Source organism: Sander lucioperca, chromosome 15 (genome assembly GCF_008315115.2).
Source record: "Sander lucioperca isolate FBNREF2018 chromosome 15, SLUC_FBN_1.2, whole genome shotgun sequence".
Classification (NCBI taxonomy): Eukaryota; Metazoa; Chordata; class Actinopteri; order Perciformes; family Percidae; genus Sander; species Sander lucioperca.
This window is the reverse complement of record NC_050187.1, coordinates 803,820-820,000: the sequence shown is the minus strand read 5'-3', so window position 1 is coordinate 820,000 and position 16,181 is coordinate 803,820. Positions and strand designations below refer to the sequence as shown.

At 41.6% G+C, this 16,181-nt stretch overlaps 1 protein-coding gene across 1 annotated transcript in view; it reads left to right on the top strand.

Annotated features, from left to right (window-relative positions):
• Positions 1-3,202: 3,202 nt before the first annotated feature.
• LOC116049952 (synaptic vesicular amine transporter-like) overlaps positions 3,203-16,181 on the top strand; it is a 50,223-nt gene continuing 37,244 nt past the window's right edge. Inside the window, exons 1-5 of the mRNA XM_035992462.1 lie at positions 3,203-3,301; positions 7,889-8,298; positions 10,405-10,463; positions 10,563-10,646; positions 12,148-12,240. Coding sequence (XP_035848355.1) covers positions 3,203-3,301; positions 7,889-8,298; positions 10,405-10,463; positions 10,563-10,646; positions 12,148-12,240 — 745 coding nt within the window. The remainder of the gene's footprint in view (positions 3,302-7,888; positions 8,299-10,404; positions 10,464-10,562; positions 10,647-12,147; positions 12,241-16,181) is intronic.

Sequence of the window (16,181 nt, the reverse complement as noted above, 5' to 3'; positions counted from 1 at the left end):
AAATATTTATAAATTATCTGGTCATGTTGGAAGTAATTATTCCAGTCATTATTGAAACGCCTGTGGTGGGGTCTCCCACACCACAGGCATGTGTCATATCCACTGCGCCATCACCACCCCTCTCATGCTCATGTATTCATAGAACTTTATAGAGACAAGATCTTGAATTAAGGCTGTTAAAGCAGATCGCTCCACTAGTATGAAGCAGACCTTGGCACGTGATGCATGAATTTGTTGAGTTGAATTGAATCATTGAAAATAACCTAAAGAGAGAAAATGACATCTGTTGGTTACATGTAGCCTTTAAAGTCTAACCCACATTAATGTTCAATCACTGCAGTATTCAAAATCGTAGATCATATTTCATTTCCACTATCACAATAATTTATACTATTTGGACATTGTATGGATGACAGTGCCATCCATGCAAATTCAATATATGAATATATTATTTTTATAATTCATTTCTTTCTGTTACAAAATGTAAAATGCAAAAATTATGTAAAGTTATATATATATATATATATATATGTAATTTTTTTTTTGTAGCTTTAGTTCTACACTGCCAATGCCAACAGTTTCTGTCTGGCTAATACTTTATAATCTCAAGGCTTAACTCTATTAGTAACCAATCACATAAACTCATATTTTAAAGAGGGGTTCACCAACAGACCGTGTTAACTATGTGTTGATTGACATTTGTTTAAGGGTGTTGCATCATGAAGAGGGCAAGTAGCCAAACTGACAAAGCGTGTCCAGGAGCAGCAGCAGAACCAACACATTCTCACTCCCATCGTGTAAAATATGGACGCTTGGTGCCTTTGGCGTTGTTATTGACGGTAAAAGTCTCCTTTAGCGTCATATCTAAATGCGCGCTTGGTTGGGACTATTTGCGTCACTTTTGACGTAGTTAGTTAAGAATCGCCTGCATTTTCAAGCTTTTTGGTCTAAACGTCATACCCAAATTTTGACACTCAGGGATGTGCCTGGTATCACTGGAAAGGAAACACTCTCAAGTTTTTGTTCCAAGTGTCAGGGTGATTCTAGGCCTTACCAGAGGTGTGGACTCGAGTCATGTGACTTGGACTCGAGTCAGACTCGAGTCATGAATTTGATGACTTCAGACTCGACTCGACAAAATGTACAAAGACTTGCAACTCGACTTGGACTTTAACATCAATGACTCGTGACTTCACTTGGACTTGCACCTTTTGACTCGAGAAGACTTGCTACTTCCCATGAAAACTGGGGAAGAAAATGTTCACACGGCCGCGCCGCTCTCAGTTTATCTGCATCTGTGAAAAAAATGTGCACCACCTGTATGCATGCAGAGAGCACGCGCGCTGCCTGCACGACATCCAATCACTGTAGTCCCACGTTGTTTTGATTCGACAGCATGTAAGCAGGCACACTGCAAGACAACCAATGAAGCACAAGCAACAACGCGCCAGTTGGCAAAATGATACCGAAGATAGTTTCGTTTGGCTATAAAAATTACGAGGTAGTCGACAAAAAAAGAGTTGCAATTTGCAAAACATGCGGGTTACAAGATTACAGACGGAGCTGCCACAACGTCCAACTTTGTTTGACACCTGAAGTTGCACAAAGAAAGGTAAGTTTTGAACGAATGCTAAGCACCTTATCGGATGTATGTACCGTAACTTACTAGCTGCTGCATATTTACTGTCTCAACGACACAGTAAACGCACGTCTCCCTTGCTGGTTCATGCTTACAAAAATAGGGATTTTTGAACCCTGATTATATGAGGTACATGAGTGTAGCACACTCAGATGGAAAACCTCGCCAACATCATGTCAACGTCCGTTTTAAAGTAACGTTACCATAACACAGTCACAGTAGAGCCACCATTAGCCTTCCCTTTTCATATCAGGGGTTGTATTCGCTATTACTACCGCCTCGCTATACATTATCCTGCTTATTACATGGCTACCTACCAAATAAATACTTTGACACAAAATATTGATTTAAAAAGGAGTTTATTGATTTAAAAGCGATTGTATTGCTTCCGATAAACCGAACTGCGTCCATAGCAACGCTCTGTTTTTCATGGCAACGGTCTGTTATCAAGAAATAACAGACCGCATTCTACATTGGAATTCAACCAAGCCATGTAATAAAATAAAATAATAACGATTATAGTAGTAATGTTCAGAGATGCAATAGATTATTATAGTGCAGTTCTTAACTAATGGGAATATTGTTTAGCTTATTTTTGGTTTAATTTGGTTTACTTTAGTTATTTAATTTATTCAATTATTTTGTTTTGCTATACTTTTCATGCCAACTTGCCATGGCCCCCCTAGCACCCCCTCGCGGCACCCAGGGGTCCCCGTCCCCACTTTGAAAACCACTGCTATAAAGCATATGACTTCAGTTTTTTGAGAGAAAGGGCTTTCTTATGACTTTTGAAGCAGTGAAAATATTCTTAATATTGCATACACTGAAACTGAAATGACTTGAAATGACTCGAAACTAAAATGGTAGGACTTTGGACTCGACTTGAGACTTGTTGGCTTTGACTTGTGACTCGACTCGGGACTTGCCTCATCTTTGACTCGACTTGACTCGGGACTCGAGGGCAAAGACTTGAGACTTACTTGTGACTTGCATAACAATGACTTTGTCCCACCTCTGGGCCTTACTGACACAGAGTTACAGAGGCTAGAATGGAGGGTTTCTATTTCCGTCCAAGTCATACATCTGTAATATGATTAGAATACACTGCTGTGAACACATATTCCAGCTGACAGACAATCAGGGCATTAGCCACATGTCTCAGCTTACTACAGAAAAAATCCAGAAGCCAAAAGACTCAAAAATGGATTTTATATGAATTTTTTTCTACATATATGTCTGTGCGTTTTTCTGATTTCCATTTGAAAAGTGCAAAGAAAAAAGCCAATAAAGTACAAAATAAAACACTTCTCAAATACACAAACACATCCACATCAATCATACACATACTTGAAATAACTATATACATAAATATATAGAAATAAGTCATTATAAACTGCACAGGGTGTGAAATGCTTATAGGAGGCCCTGTTTTTGCTTTGACACAGCTCCAGCCATTACAGGGTTAAAATGTCACTGGCACATTTGGTATCTATCTTCTTGTCTGCTCATTGGCTACAAATGTAGACGGGTCTTAGAGCATTTTAATCTAACTGGTCCGAGCAAATGTCGCTCGAGTACACGTGGGCCAAAACGCGTCAGAGGACTCTTCAGCTTTCTTATTGGTGTATCACAGCCAAACCTGCACCGATTGGCTTATACCAGGTATCCATGGAAACCTTTGAAGTCAGAGAATGCAGTGACGCCGACATCAAGTTGCTAGGACCAAAGAATTTCTAATAAGGGAAGAAGTTCCACTCTCTCGTTACTTCCGGCTTCTGAACTGGTTGCAGTTCCACCAGAGTTCCATATAGGGGGCGCTCACAGGCCAGTGCAGAATGAATGGGACTCTATGGAGCTATACCCCTCAAAATCCACTTTTCTCAGGATATAATTTTTTGTCTAGTAATTTGAATGTTGCATTTGAAAGGGGAGGCTAAGAAAATACACACTGCTGGGTGTTAGATTTTTTTAAAGTGGCTTTTTTGTTCTAAAAAGCCTTTTAAAATGTCAATGACGTCATACACATATACGGCCAGAGATTCTGCTTTACGGCGAGCTCTGAGTCACTTCCTTTTTCTCTCTCGAGGCATCGACAACACAGCTGACAGGTTAGCCTCTCCCTGTCAATACACGTGCTAGAAAGAGGTTTGCTAATGTTTTAAAGACCACGCCGAAATATTCACTCTGGCATTCTGGTTCTGCTTCGGATGCCGTCAAGCGGGATCTCCGATCCTTCACTGACCAATCAGCATTCATTAGCAGAATGCTAGCGTGTTATGGGCAACAACGACTCAACCTGTAACAAATCGAAAGGGCATAAGTACTCGTTCATTTTACTTTTGACCTATAATCCATGTTGAACTTGCAAAAACTACAATCAAATCTGAGATTTCTCACCGACAATCAGGCGAAAGAGACAAATTTAGCCGTCTAGCTCCATAGAGTCCCATTGATTTTGCACTGGACCGTGATCACCCCCAGTGGAACTCTGGTGGAACTGCAACCAAAGTAGGTACAATGGGGCTTAATAGGGAGTGGAACGGCTTTCCGTAGACAGGCTTTGCTAGGACCCTCAGGAGAGAAGCGAGCAGCGTTAGAAGTGCGGAAATGAAAAACAGTGTAGTGATTTCCCGTTGTGATTCGGCCAGAAACGTCAAGATTGTGAGGCGAACAGCTCGTTTTGGATATAATGGTTTGGATATTCCATTTCCTTGGACTCTTGGGGATTTAAGAAAAAAAGTTTTGGGCAAAAAATCCTTGCAGTGGCTAAAGGGACAAGGAAACAGGTAAGGATGCACTACACACGGGCTGCGCTGTTTACGCTGTATTGTTTTATTTATTATAACTTTGTAGCAGTTGTGTAACTGCTATAAATCATCTTATGCTTTGTGTGTAGGCTTAATGGAATCCTGAGAGTCTAAGCTTTCCATTGCTGTGTCGCATGGCTGTATATTTTGAAGATGTAAACCCTTAAAGTTATAAAAACCTTTATTAATGGAGGTTACAGCAACGCCACAGCCACAAGCTGTGCCGTAGACGGTGACACTTAAGGAAAAGGTCGTGGGTGGAAGAATGGGACGGTTGGGTTTAGGAAAAGGGTTAGGGTTAGGGTTACAGGTTTAGGAAAACAACGGGATGGTTTAGTAAAAGAAGTAACATGCTAAAGGGTGCTTTTTACGTCGTATCGGACACTGACAGGCACTGCCCAAACTTCCGTGTTTTACGAGTTCGGCGTGAGAACGGGTTGGGAAAACACAATGGTAAGGTGACCAGATTTCTGAGACAAAATCCGGGGACATTTTCAGCTCAGAAGCGTAAATACCTCCAAAACAGGTAATGTTTTTATCTTTGTAAACTTAAGGGGCGTCACTAGACCTAGAGCTGCACTGGGGCACAAGCCATGGGCATGCTCCCCTGTTGTCTATTTTAACATTTAAATGCATCAATCTGGTGCACTTTGAAAAGAAATTCAGACAACCAGCGGGGGGGGGGGGGGGTTCTATGTGTGGAGTAGTTTTGGAGACATGCCTCTTTGTAATTTATGACAAGAATATGGCAAAAGATATTCTCCAAAGTTATGAATATGCTATGCTTATTTTTTTTTAAAGTAAGTGCTGTAGTACAACTAGCAGGAGACAAGTTATGATTGAGGTAGTAGGTAGTAGTAGGAAGTTTGGAGACACTACCATATTTAATAATTAAATTAATAAATATTTTTGTTGTAGGCGCCGCGTATCTCTTTTCGGTGTTAAGCACTCGTCTTACTGCCGTCTCACCGCCGGCTGCTCGTAGAGACCAATGTTATTTCTCCAGGTTGGAGGACGGCTCGTTTTGATGAAAATGAGTTTGTAGCTCGTTGGTTACCTTACTGCGGTAGGAAAGATGCGTCGTTTGTGATTTAATAACATTTCGCTGTAGAGTAATTGATCCCGGATGTTCAAATCTATGAATATCTTTCTAACTTTACCGAAGTTGAGCTCTGAGCAGCGCTGCTCTGGCTGTCTTGAGCCTGCGCGTGTAGGTTGCGCGAATATACGTTTGGTCAATGTTTTATTTCTTTCTTTCCAATTTCGGGACTGTCCCTGGTCACCCTACACAATGGGCCCTTGTCAAAATGTCAGCTTACTAATGATTTTGTTGATGCGTTTGTTATTTAATGTCTGTCATGTGAGAAAATAGAACATGTTTCCATGAAGAATCAAAAAAGGCAGATTGTTTTTTTAATACCAGTTCCCTCAACCTGGTTTGTCTTGCCGAATCACTCTGAAGAGGCTTGCTGTACAAATGTCTTTATTTTCTGTTACAAGCAGCAACATTTGCCCGTGAGCGTGTTTCTGCCTGCCTGCATCACGTCATGAGCAGTGCTACATTACTCCCTCTTACATAAAGTTCCACTCAGCAATATAATAGAATGTCAGGGTGTGGGGTCGCCCCGTGGCTTTGGTGTTTTGGGTGCTGACCATGAAAAGCAAACCGGGAACCTTTGTTGCATGTTGCTCTGAGCTTCTTCCTACTCTCATTTCCTGTCACCTCTCTGCTTAAAGGAGAATTCCGGCCAATTTTTACGTTAATCTTGATCGCTATAAATATCCGTGTACTTTTGATTGAAAAAAACCCGACCCAACTCAGACATTGTTTAAATTCACCTACCCGGTCTCGATTCTGCCGGTAGGTAGCTCGCCCTGTTAGCTGCTAGCTGCTAGCCATTAGCTGCTAGCTGCCGTCTGTGATAATTATCATGCAGCAGTTCCATGTGTATTTGTAGCTCATCCAATTTGTGTGTGATCGATCTGGTGTTGGTGAGTAGGAGGCTTTGCAGTGTCGATCTGTGTGGTAGTTCCCTTAGCCGCGCTAGCAGGCCCGACCAGCATCCCTGCTTAAACAGTGTGCTTCTGATCAGCACACTGTTTACCTTTTCCTGCTACACTGGGACTTCAGCGTGAGACTACAGCTAGCCTTCTCTAACGCTAGCTATCACTGCGCAAGCCACAGACATCATTTGGCACGTTTCCATGTAGTTACATAGTCACTGATATGGTCATAACAACTACAGTGCTCAATTACCTATTTTTGAGGGGGAATAAACTTCAAGTTTTCGTCGCGAAGGCATGACCTGTCCTCTCGAGGACATAGCCAGACCACCAGGCGCTCACTGGGTTGTTTTCGGGAGCGGGAGGCGACGAAGGAGGGAGTAATATAGCACTGCTCATGACGTGATGCAGGCAGGCAGAAACACGCTCACGGGCAAATGTTGCTGCTGGTAACAGAAAATAAAGACATTTGTACAGCAAACCTCTTCAGAGTGATTCGGCGAGACAAACAAGGTTTGAATCTTGTTGTCACGTTAGGGCCCTGTTCATGTTGCACAGACATTTTAATAGCATTTTGTGTCTGTTAAGACGCACAAAGGCACTCTAAAACTTGCCCTGACAACTGCCGTTTTAGCTCAGTGGACGTTCGTACACGTAGCTGCAGCTACTCCATGTTGCCTGCACCGATTCGGGTCGTGTTTTTTTCAATCGAAAGTACATACATATTTATAGCGATCAAGATTAACGTAAAAATTGGCCGGAATTCTCCTTTAAAACTCCCTAATAAAGCCATAAAATTCACAAAATTGCCATAAAAACAGAGTGCCAGCTTTTTGCACAGTAGAAGATGAATTATATGAAACATTTAGTCTGAAGCACTGAATGATCAGCCCTATGGCTACACTTATGGCCACACCATTCCATCAAAAGGAAATGATTTAGATGTACAGTAATCTGTATTGTTTCCCCCAAATTCAGCCTGAACTTCTGAAACTCCTCCCACCACCCAGTACAGTGGAGGTGAATTGAATCTTTCGTGGTGGTCAAAGCTGTGAAATGTCACGTATGTTTTTTTTTACCAGCAACATAATCCACAGGGCTCACTGGCCCACCAAGAGCCAAGTTCTGTCTGATTTCTGCCTGTTTAAAGGAAGTTTTTCCTCACCACTGTCACACCAAATGCTTTCTCTTGGGGGGAATTGTTGGGTCTTTGTAAATTATAGAGTGTGGTCTAGACCTACTCTATCTGTAAAGTGTCTTGAGATGACTGCTTTTATTATTTGACACTATAAATAAAGTTGAATTTCCTTCTTTTTTCTTTTCTTTACTGTAATTTTTGGTGATGTGGTCATGGAGGTCTCTTTCTTTCTTTAGGTTAGTGCTTGTGATTAGCCCTCTTGTTCTCTGCTGACAAATGTTGCCGTAACATCTGGAATAGCATCATGCAGTCTGTCAGTGGTCGTGTCATATTTCATTGCCTCGATCTCCTCTCACCTCTTTATGCCCTCTAGTTCCCATCATCCCCAGCTACCTGTACACTCTGGATGAGTCAACAGACGTGGTGTTGAAGAACAGCACCGCGTCACAGCTGGCAGCTCCAGGGACCTTTCACAGCATTGTGTCCTTATACGACAACACCGTGAGGTCTTCAGGTTCCAACGCCACAGGCAGGTCTCCGGACCTGGTCCCTACGGCCCTTGCTGCCACAGAGCTGCCACACAACATCTCTGACTGCCCCCAGTCTGCCAGCAGGCTGGTCAATGAGAATGTCAAAGTGGGACTGCTGTTTGCCTCCAAGGCCACCGTACAGCTGATTATCAACCCCTTCATAGGCCCTCTCACAAACAGGTAGGTTTTTCTCTTTGTGTCTCTGTGTGGATATATTTAATATGTAGCATTTACAGCAGGGGAATTAAGGTTAAGAGTTTTCGCAGGCAACCTGGAACATTATTGTTGCTTTTGTAATAGCAGCCTGGAAATTACTGTCACAAAATCAGTGTGATGAACAGAAAGCCACAAGTTGCCATTCATCCTAGCATATAATTCCCTTTACTTTCTTAATCATTCAGTCATAATCAACATGAGCATAGATCTAACTTTCTGCTTCGTACTAGACTCGGTTTGTTGCTGTCACCGTATTATGTGTTAAACACTGACTTTTCAGTGACCACCATCACACTCTTTCCTACTGGTTACTTTAGAAATTGCCAATTGTAACTAATGCAATGCGTCTACAGTATATAATTTCAGTGTTTACCTCATTTAAATACATGTGAAGAACATATTTGCTAATAACTACAATGGTGCTCTATGTGACATTTTATGACATGATGCAAGAACTGTTAAAAACACACAAAAAACATTGGAGAGGAAATTATTTCATTAAAGCCGAATAACAAAGGACAGAGCAAGACAATCACAGTATGACAGCTTTCCTTTCAGGCCACAGAGGCTTCCTGCTAGCCCAGGGCCAAATTCTCCTTTGTGTTTGGAAAGGCATTTTTTTCTTTCATTGATAGCTGGATGAGTTACTCAAATTTCAGGCAGCCAATCAACAAATCGCCTTCCAAAATGTATTCGTCTCAAAGCCTTCAACTCCATTAAGGAGAACACTATTCTCATGATCACCACCAATGCAGACATTTTAAATTGAATTACTTATTGAGACCAAAACAGAGCTAAAATGTGAATAATGGTCTGTCTTTTGTTAAGCTACCAGAAACATGACTTCAAATGAATGTTAATGTGTAAATTAGTTATTGTTTGTAACACGTCAGCCATAACAACTTTATACAAATATGTCAGGTAATATGTTGGTTTGTTGCCACCTAATGGCCACATCTTTTAAATAATAATGGCTTTGCTTTAATGAACTACCTGTCTGCATCTGTTAGCCATTCAGCCAGCAGCTTAGAGACTGCTGCCATCATAGACGGCCAATGTAGCTTCAATAGTACTGCGCAGATTCTTTTGGACTAACAATTGCAAGGAGCAGCCATTATTGTGCATTTTAGGTTTGATTTTTACTTCTTCACATTTTTTGCTGCAAGTTGAGTGGCAACTAAAATCTAGAGGAGAACTTTATATTATACATATTATTATAACAATGGGTCAAGAAAATTCTGAAGAATCAAAGCTACCAGAACAGAGCCAGTCGAAGATTTGAGCAGAATATGAGATAAATGATCAGTGGAGAGGGAGAAGCGTGGATGCTCCAACATTATTGGCACTCACCTCAAAAGCAATATTTAGTGTCTCCAATGGGCACTCAGATATGCTGTAATTGAGGCAAGGAACATTACCTGTTCTTAGTCACCTTCCCTCCTGACAGAGGACAATACAAGGCAAGTCAAGCATGTCCAGTATCTACGGGGGACACAGCTCGGTGTGCACGGCAGCTTTTAGCATTTTAATGAAAGAAGATGTTGTCATAGTCCTGTTAAAATGTCAGGCTAACAGTTGTAACTGCCAAGAACGTGTCATGCAAATACAGAATTTCTTCAAACGCTTTGTGTCTGTGGTGTTAAAAAGATACTTACAGTATTTATGCAGTTTATTTGAATCATTTTGGCTCTCAGGTAATGAATCTGTACTGGTTGTGCCTTCCGTTTTGACACTTCATACACAGTTGGAGACGACCTACATCCTCCATACCTGCAATAATGTATTCAATAATGTATTCAAACTGACAGTGGATTTTAACTGTAATCCATATGCATATGTACAGCAATATAACCTTAACTGGTTGAAGCATTCCCCATTTAAATAATTAGCAGTCCTCCATAACTTCTACATTGAATCTTTTTAGGTCTCACTACTTTAGAAAGGGACAATATGCTGAAAAGAATGAATTTCCCCTTTCAATGAAGCCATTTATTTAACCTATATGTGTGTGTAGACACCTCAAACTATTAATAAGCTTAAATGTAGTTTTTTTTCTCTTTGTCCCTTTAGAATAGGATACCAGCTTCCCCTATTCGCTGGCTTCTGTATCATGTTCCTCTCTACTATCAGTAAGTTCCATCCAACGTCTCGTCATTATCAGAAATCTGAATGCTTGCATCATACCTGATGTTTCTGTCTGTATTTCTCTTGTTCCTGCTGCTGTGAAGTGTTTGCCTTCTCATCAAGCTACGCTCTGCTGTTTGTGGCCAGATCCCTGCAGGGTGTGGGCTCGTCCTGCTCCTCTGTGGCTGGTAAGACCCCCCTCTCTCTAATTCCCTGTGATGCTCATATCCAGTCCATCATCTGTTCAGCTATTCAGCTCATCTGAAAACATTCATATTAATTAAAATAGACATTGAATAAATATTGGCTTGTGTTATTGAGTGAGCCTGTTATTTAAATTAGTGTTGCCTTATGGGTTGTTTGTAGCCTAAATGTTGCAATGCTAGACAGGGCGTGAAGACCCCGGTCCTGTCATCCGTTGGAAAGAGTGTAGGGCAGGGGTCGCCAACGGTTTTTTTGCGCCCTATAATTCCATCGAAGAGCAGGCAGACACAAGTGGCTTTCTTGATACTGGTTTATTCAAAGTATCTCTCCAAATCCGCCATGAAAACTAAACACACATTATAACGATAAAAAATTAAGAACACATTAGCTTAATATTAGTTTAGCATTGCCAGACCTTCCTCCACAGCACTGCAGATGAAGGTCTGACTAGTCCACACAACATTCCTGGATGGGAGAAGAACGTGCTCTGGTTTATTGTCTTTTCTTTAAACCAATCACAATCATCTTGGGCGGCGCTAAGCACCGGACGGAGCCGCCGTGCCTCTGCTAAATAGGAAGGAACTTGTTTTGGTGGAACGTGTACGTTCAAAAGTAGTTTTAGTTGTGCAACAGAGAACTCAGATTGGACAGATAGTCTAGCTAGCTGTCTGGATTTACCCTGCAGAGATCTGAGGAGCAGTTAACCATAGTCCTCACAAATCCACCGGAAGTTTGAACGCCAACACAAAGGAAGAGAAATGTAACGGACATCCGGCCTAGAAGACTGTCATCCGGCGGAATTATCCGGCGGCACCGGAGCAATTTCGGAAGTGGAACATTGTTAATATAGACTAGCTTAATATGAACATAGAATGACATGCACAGCATGTAGAATAACATTCACCAAAGTAAAATACAGACATAGTGTACAAAACAAGATACCTAGTTGGCTGCATGCTACAGACAAGGCAATAGTCTTAAGAGAATAGTCTTAAGAGGTTTCCTTATGATCGCTGACATCCGTTGTAACAATTGTAAAACTTTCATCAGAGTATTAAATTGTCCGTGCTTTCTGTAAGCTTGCTGTGACTCTCTCACGCTTGCTCATCCCAACGGGCCTTGCGCGGAGACTTCAAAAGTATTTTCCCTTTACCAAATAAAATGTATGTATTAATACCAAATGCAACTTATATAAATTCTCAATCATGACACAACAAATTATACATTATTATAATGTAATTGCAACAATTAGTGCAACAAAGTAGGAACCCCCTATTATATATACTGCATACAATTGAGGTGCATTTTATAAGAAAGTCATCATCATCATCATGGAACTAGCTACAGTAGCACTCATGTCAATCACACAAAGTATTTCTTGTATAACTATTATAGGACTTGCTGTATCAGTAATGGTTTTGTTGTATAAAATCTGTTTGAACAAGTGATAATTCATGCAGGATCTTTACATATGTGTGTTTGCAGGGATGGGAATGATTGCAAGTGTGTACACAGATGAGGAGGAGAGAGGCCACGCTATCGTGATCGCCCTGGGCGGGGTGGCATTGGGAGTGTTAGGTATGTAAACAAGCGTAGTCCAACTATACTGTTCTGTAATGCACTTCCAGTACGTTGACACAGTTCAACAGCAACCCAAACTCAAATTCACAAGCCAGGACGATGAGTGCCTTGCTCCTTTTAGTGACTTCAGGCAGGTGAAATTGACGAATGAAAACTAAACAGAAAGAAAAAGAGAGATACTTAGGCTGAATCCCATTTCTCTATTACCCCTACCCCTTAGCCCTTGGCCCTAGAAAAACGAGGGGTAAGGGTGAAAACATACCCCTATGAAATGGGACGCCACTTGGTTACATCATCATACATACTTAGGTCTGTTTGCAATACATATTTGTATACACACTGCATGGTGTGTTGTATATCTGTTTCAGTTATCACTGTTTTGAATGTCATTGATGTTCAGAAACGCTTTCTTTGTTAACAAAAAGCTGTCTTTATTGCCCAATAAAGTAAACATTACAGGAAAAAACATTATATAAAAATATGTTATATTACAGAACCATTATCAACTATTAGAACCATAACTTACATGTCACACACATATAAAGAAGGCACTCAAATGTATAAAACTCAAAAAAGACACACAAGACCACAAACAAACAAAAAACTACAGTTATTCTGAAATTCCAGACCCCAGTCTGATGCCTGTTGGCGAGTAACTTTTCCCTCCATACCCCATTTCTTTCATTAGTGTCCTGTATCATAACCAACAACAATGTACAGGTGCATGAACAGGAATGAATTACATGTTTATAATAATACAGTACCAATACAATAATGAATGGCTGAACGCAGAAACTTCTGCTCGTTTTCAGAAAGTGGATCAGCTGCTGGGTTTCCTCCGGCGTCCCTGTGTGATACAGGACGGTAGTGTTATACACTGATATCAAACGAAAATTTGCTGCTAATGGAGTTTAGTTAACACTGTAGACATGCATGGAGTCCATTCAAAGCAGAGAAATGCGGGACTGTTGTGCAAATAAGCAAAGTTGCTAACGTTAACTTTAGCGTTAGCCTTAGCATAGCAAACTAGCGATTTTTAAAAACATTTCAATTACAAATATGGTTGCAAATGTACAGGACTGTGTAGAGCACAAAACAAGACCGTCGTAATTTTTAAATCAATTCTTTAAGCCGAAAATACTTACATTTATGGATCTCTCTGGTCGACGGGGCAGCCATGTTCCTTGTTGCGCAATGAATCTGGATAGCCCTTGCTGTTCAAGTAAGCTCGCGTTTTTACTTGGCGTCAAGGTGTATATAGCCCTTCCCCTTAGCCCTACCCCTCGACCAATGTGAGTATTGGGACAGCACTTACCCTCACGGGAGTGCGCAAACCAAGGGCCAAGGGCTAAGGGGTAGGGTAAATAGAGAATTGAGATTCAGCCTTAGACTCTTATACAGCAAGTTGCTATAGCCTACTAAGCTATCTTAACCTATTCAAATACAACACATGAACAATGTGCTAACTGCCCATTCACACATTACAGGCTACATTAACATCAGTATAGCATTACTAGCATGCAACGTAAATTCACACACATTGCGCTAGCATTAACATCAGAATAGCATTTCAATCAGGAGAGACTTCGTTGCAGATATGCAAAGATTTATTGTATGAAAGCATGATATGACATGTCTATGAGATTAGACTCCATCATTATTAAATGATAATAATTAGGGGATTAGAAGGCCAAAAGCTTATTCCCCGATGGAGTCTAGACACTGATGGCGGTGTGAGGAACCCGAATGTCGAACCGATGAGCCGACGCAGTCTGGTCGGAGGAGAAACCAGGAGCCGTGCGGGATGAAGGCCGGAGGAGCAAGGGGAGGAGGAGGGTTGTTCTTAGCCTGAAATGACAACTGAGCAGCAGAGAGAGACAGGTTTAAAACAGAGGTGTCATGCTGTGATTGGCTTGAGAAATTCAGGGCCTCTTCTGATTGGTTAGCTAAAGTGGGCGTCTCTAACATCTGTTCAGTTTATAAGAGAGAGAAACATGATTAGTTAGAAGTCTTCCTGTCAGAATTTTTGCTGAGCTCCATTTCAATCAGGAGAGACTTCGTTGCACATATGCAACGATTTATTGTACGAAAGCATGATATGACATGTATAGTCTTTGGAGATTAGACTCCATCATTATTAAATGATAATAATTAGGTGGTTAGAAGGCCAAAAGCTGATCCCCCAAAACGTGACAAAGACTGGTGAAAGGAACGTACTTACCTACATTGGCCACAATAAAACTGAATTGATTCAGCTTTGAAGTGTATAGTGCTTTGTGGAGAATCAGTGTTTGATTCGCTTGTAGTGTAAACAGCTTGAATTAATAAGGCTTGTAGTGCATCAGACTTGTATGATATGCAGCCCCCAAAATAAAAGAGAAATAAATTGCGTAAATAAGCCGGTACAAAAGCTAGCCAGCAGATGAAAAGAAAATCCATGTGAGGAGGTTATAAATAACACATATACACACGTATTGACATACACACCCCTTTTTAAAATTTTTTCTTTATATATCCTACTCTCTCTCTTACAACATTACCGTGGCACCAGCGCACGAGTTAGAACGCTTATCGTGGCAGAGCGCATGGGTTAGAACGTTTACCGTGGCACAGCGCGCAGTTTTGGCTACACATGCTCTCAGCCCGACGACCGGGTTAACTATTCTTACCGTGACTCAGCGCACAGGTTTGGCTACGCTTGCTCTCAGCCCCACAGCTGGGTTAACTATTCTTAACGGCACAAAGTGGCACAAACGCACGGGTTTGGCTATACTCGCTTTTGGCCCGACGGCCGGGTTACATGTTAGAGAGTAATAAGAGGGAGCTTATGTCAACTTGGAATGCAGATTGATTGATGACCAGCAGGTCAAGAGGTCACGAGCTGTCAAAAATGTGATTTACATCTGCCAGATGTTTCTGACGCGATTCTTCCGGAACTTTCCAGAAAGAGGGCGTGCCTCAGACCGGATATTACCAGGGAGGAGATCGGAAGATGCGTATTAATGCATCAAGACAGGAAATTGCATTTTTTAAATGAACCAATGGGCGATATACAGTAAGATGCGTTTTTGAATGAACCAGTGAGAGAAGAGGGGTGGATCAATAAGTAGTTTGGTTCAAGCATAAAAAGGGTGTCTTTTCTGGTTGAAACATAGAAAGACGGCCTTTCATTCTTCTCACCATGAATGTAAACTTGAATAGCGCTGCTTCAGAGATGGCTGATGAAGAAGCTGGCTCTCCATTGAGTCCGTACCAAGGAGGTGCCTCCATCCAGCAGGTGGTCTTCTTCGCTGATCTGCGAGACTCCGATAACGATATTCCAAGATGCTCTTACCGCACCCGGTGTGATGAAGACGCTGTTACAATTTGGTACTTCTCAGAGTAACGGCAATAAAGAAAATGAGGGTGTGAGTGGAGCGACTCAAGATAAAGAGACTCAAACGGTTATGGTAGAATGTAAGGAGGAGGAGATGGATGTAAACATTTGTAGCAATGATGAAGAGAATCCCGAGGCGCAGCATCCTAGATCGGCCAATTACCCCAGCGATAGCGACTTGGCTAAGATGAACATTATCTTTGGGTCAACATGGCCATCTGTTACCACAACCTCAGGCTGATGGTGGTTCCAGGCCCTTCTGCTATCCAGGGATTCAGAAGTAAAGAGAGCCTGTGACCTGTTTGTTTTGCAAAGATTTAATCCAGACTGCGGTTTATTCCGAACCGTGCTAGTCTTACCAGCGTTGGAATGGGCGGACCGGATGACGGAGATGGGGGATAGGGTTACCAGTCTCTTCCTTAGCAGCCGCGGATGGAAAAATACCCTGGTTGTGAAAAAAACTCTAAACTTTTGAACTTTTGTTTTTACCACGCCTCCTTTCCGGAACTTTCCCGACCCCACTTCCTTTCCAGAATTTTCCTAGCCACACCTCCTTCCAGAA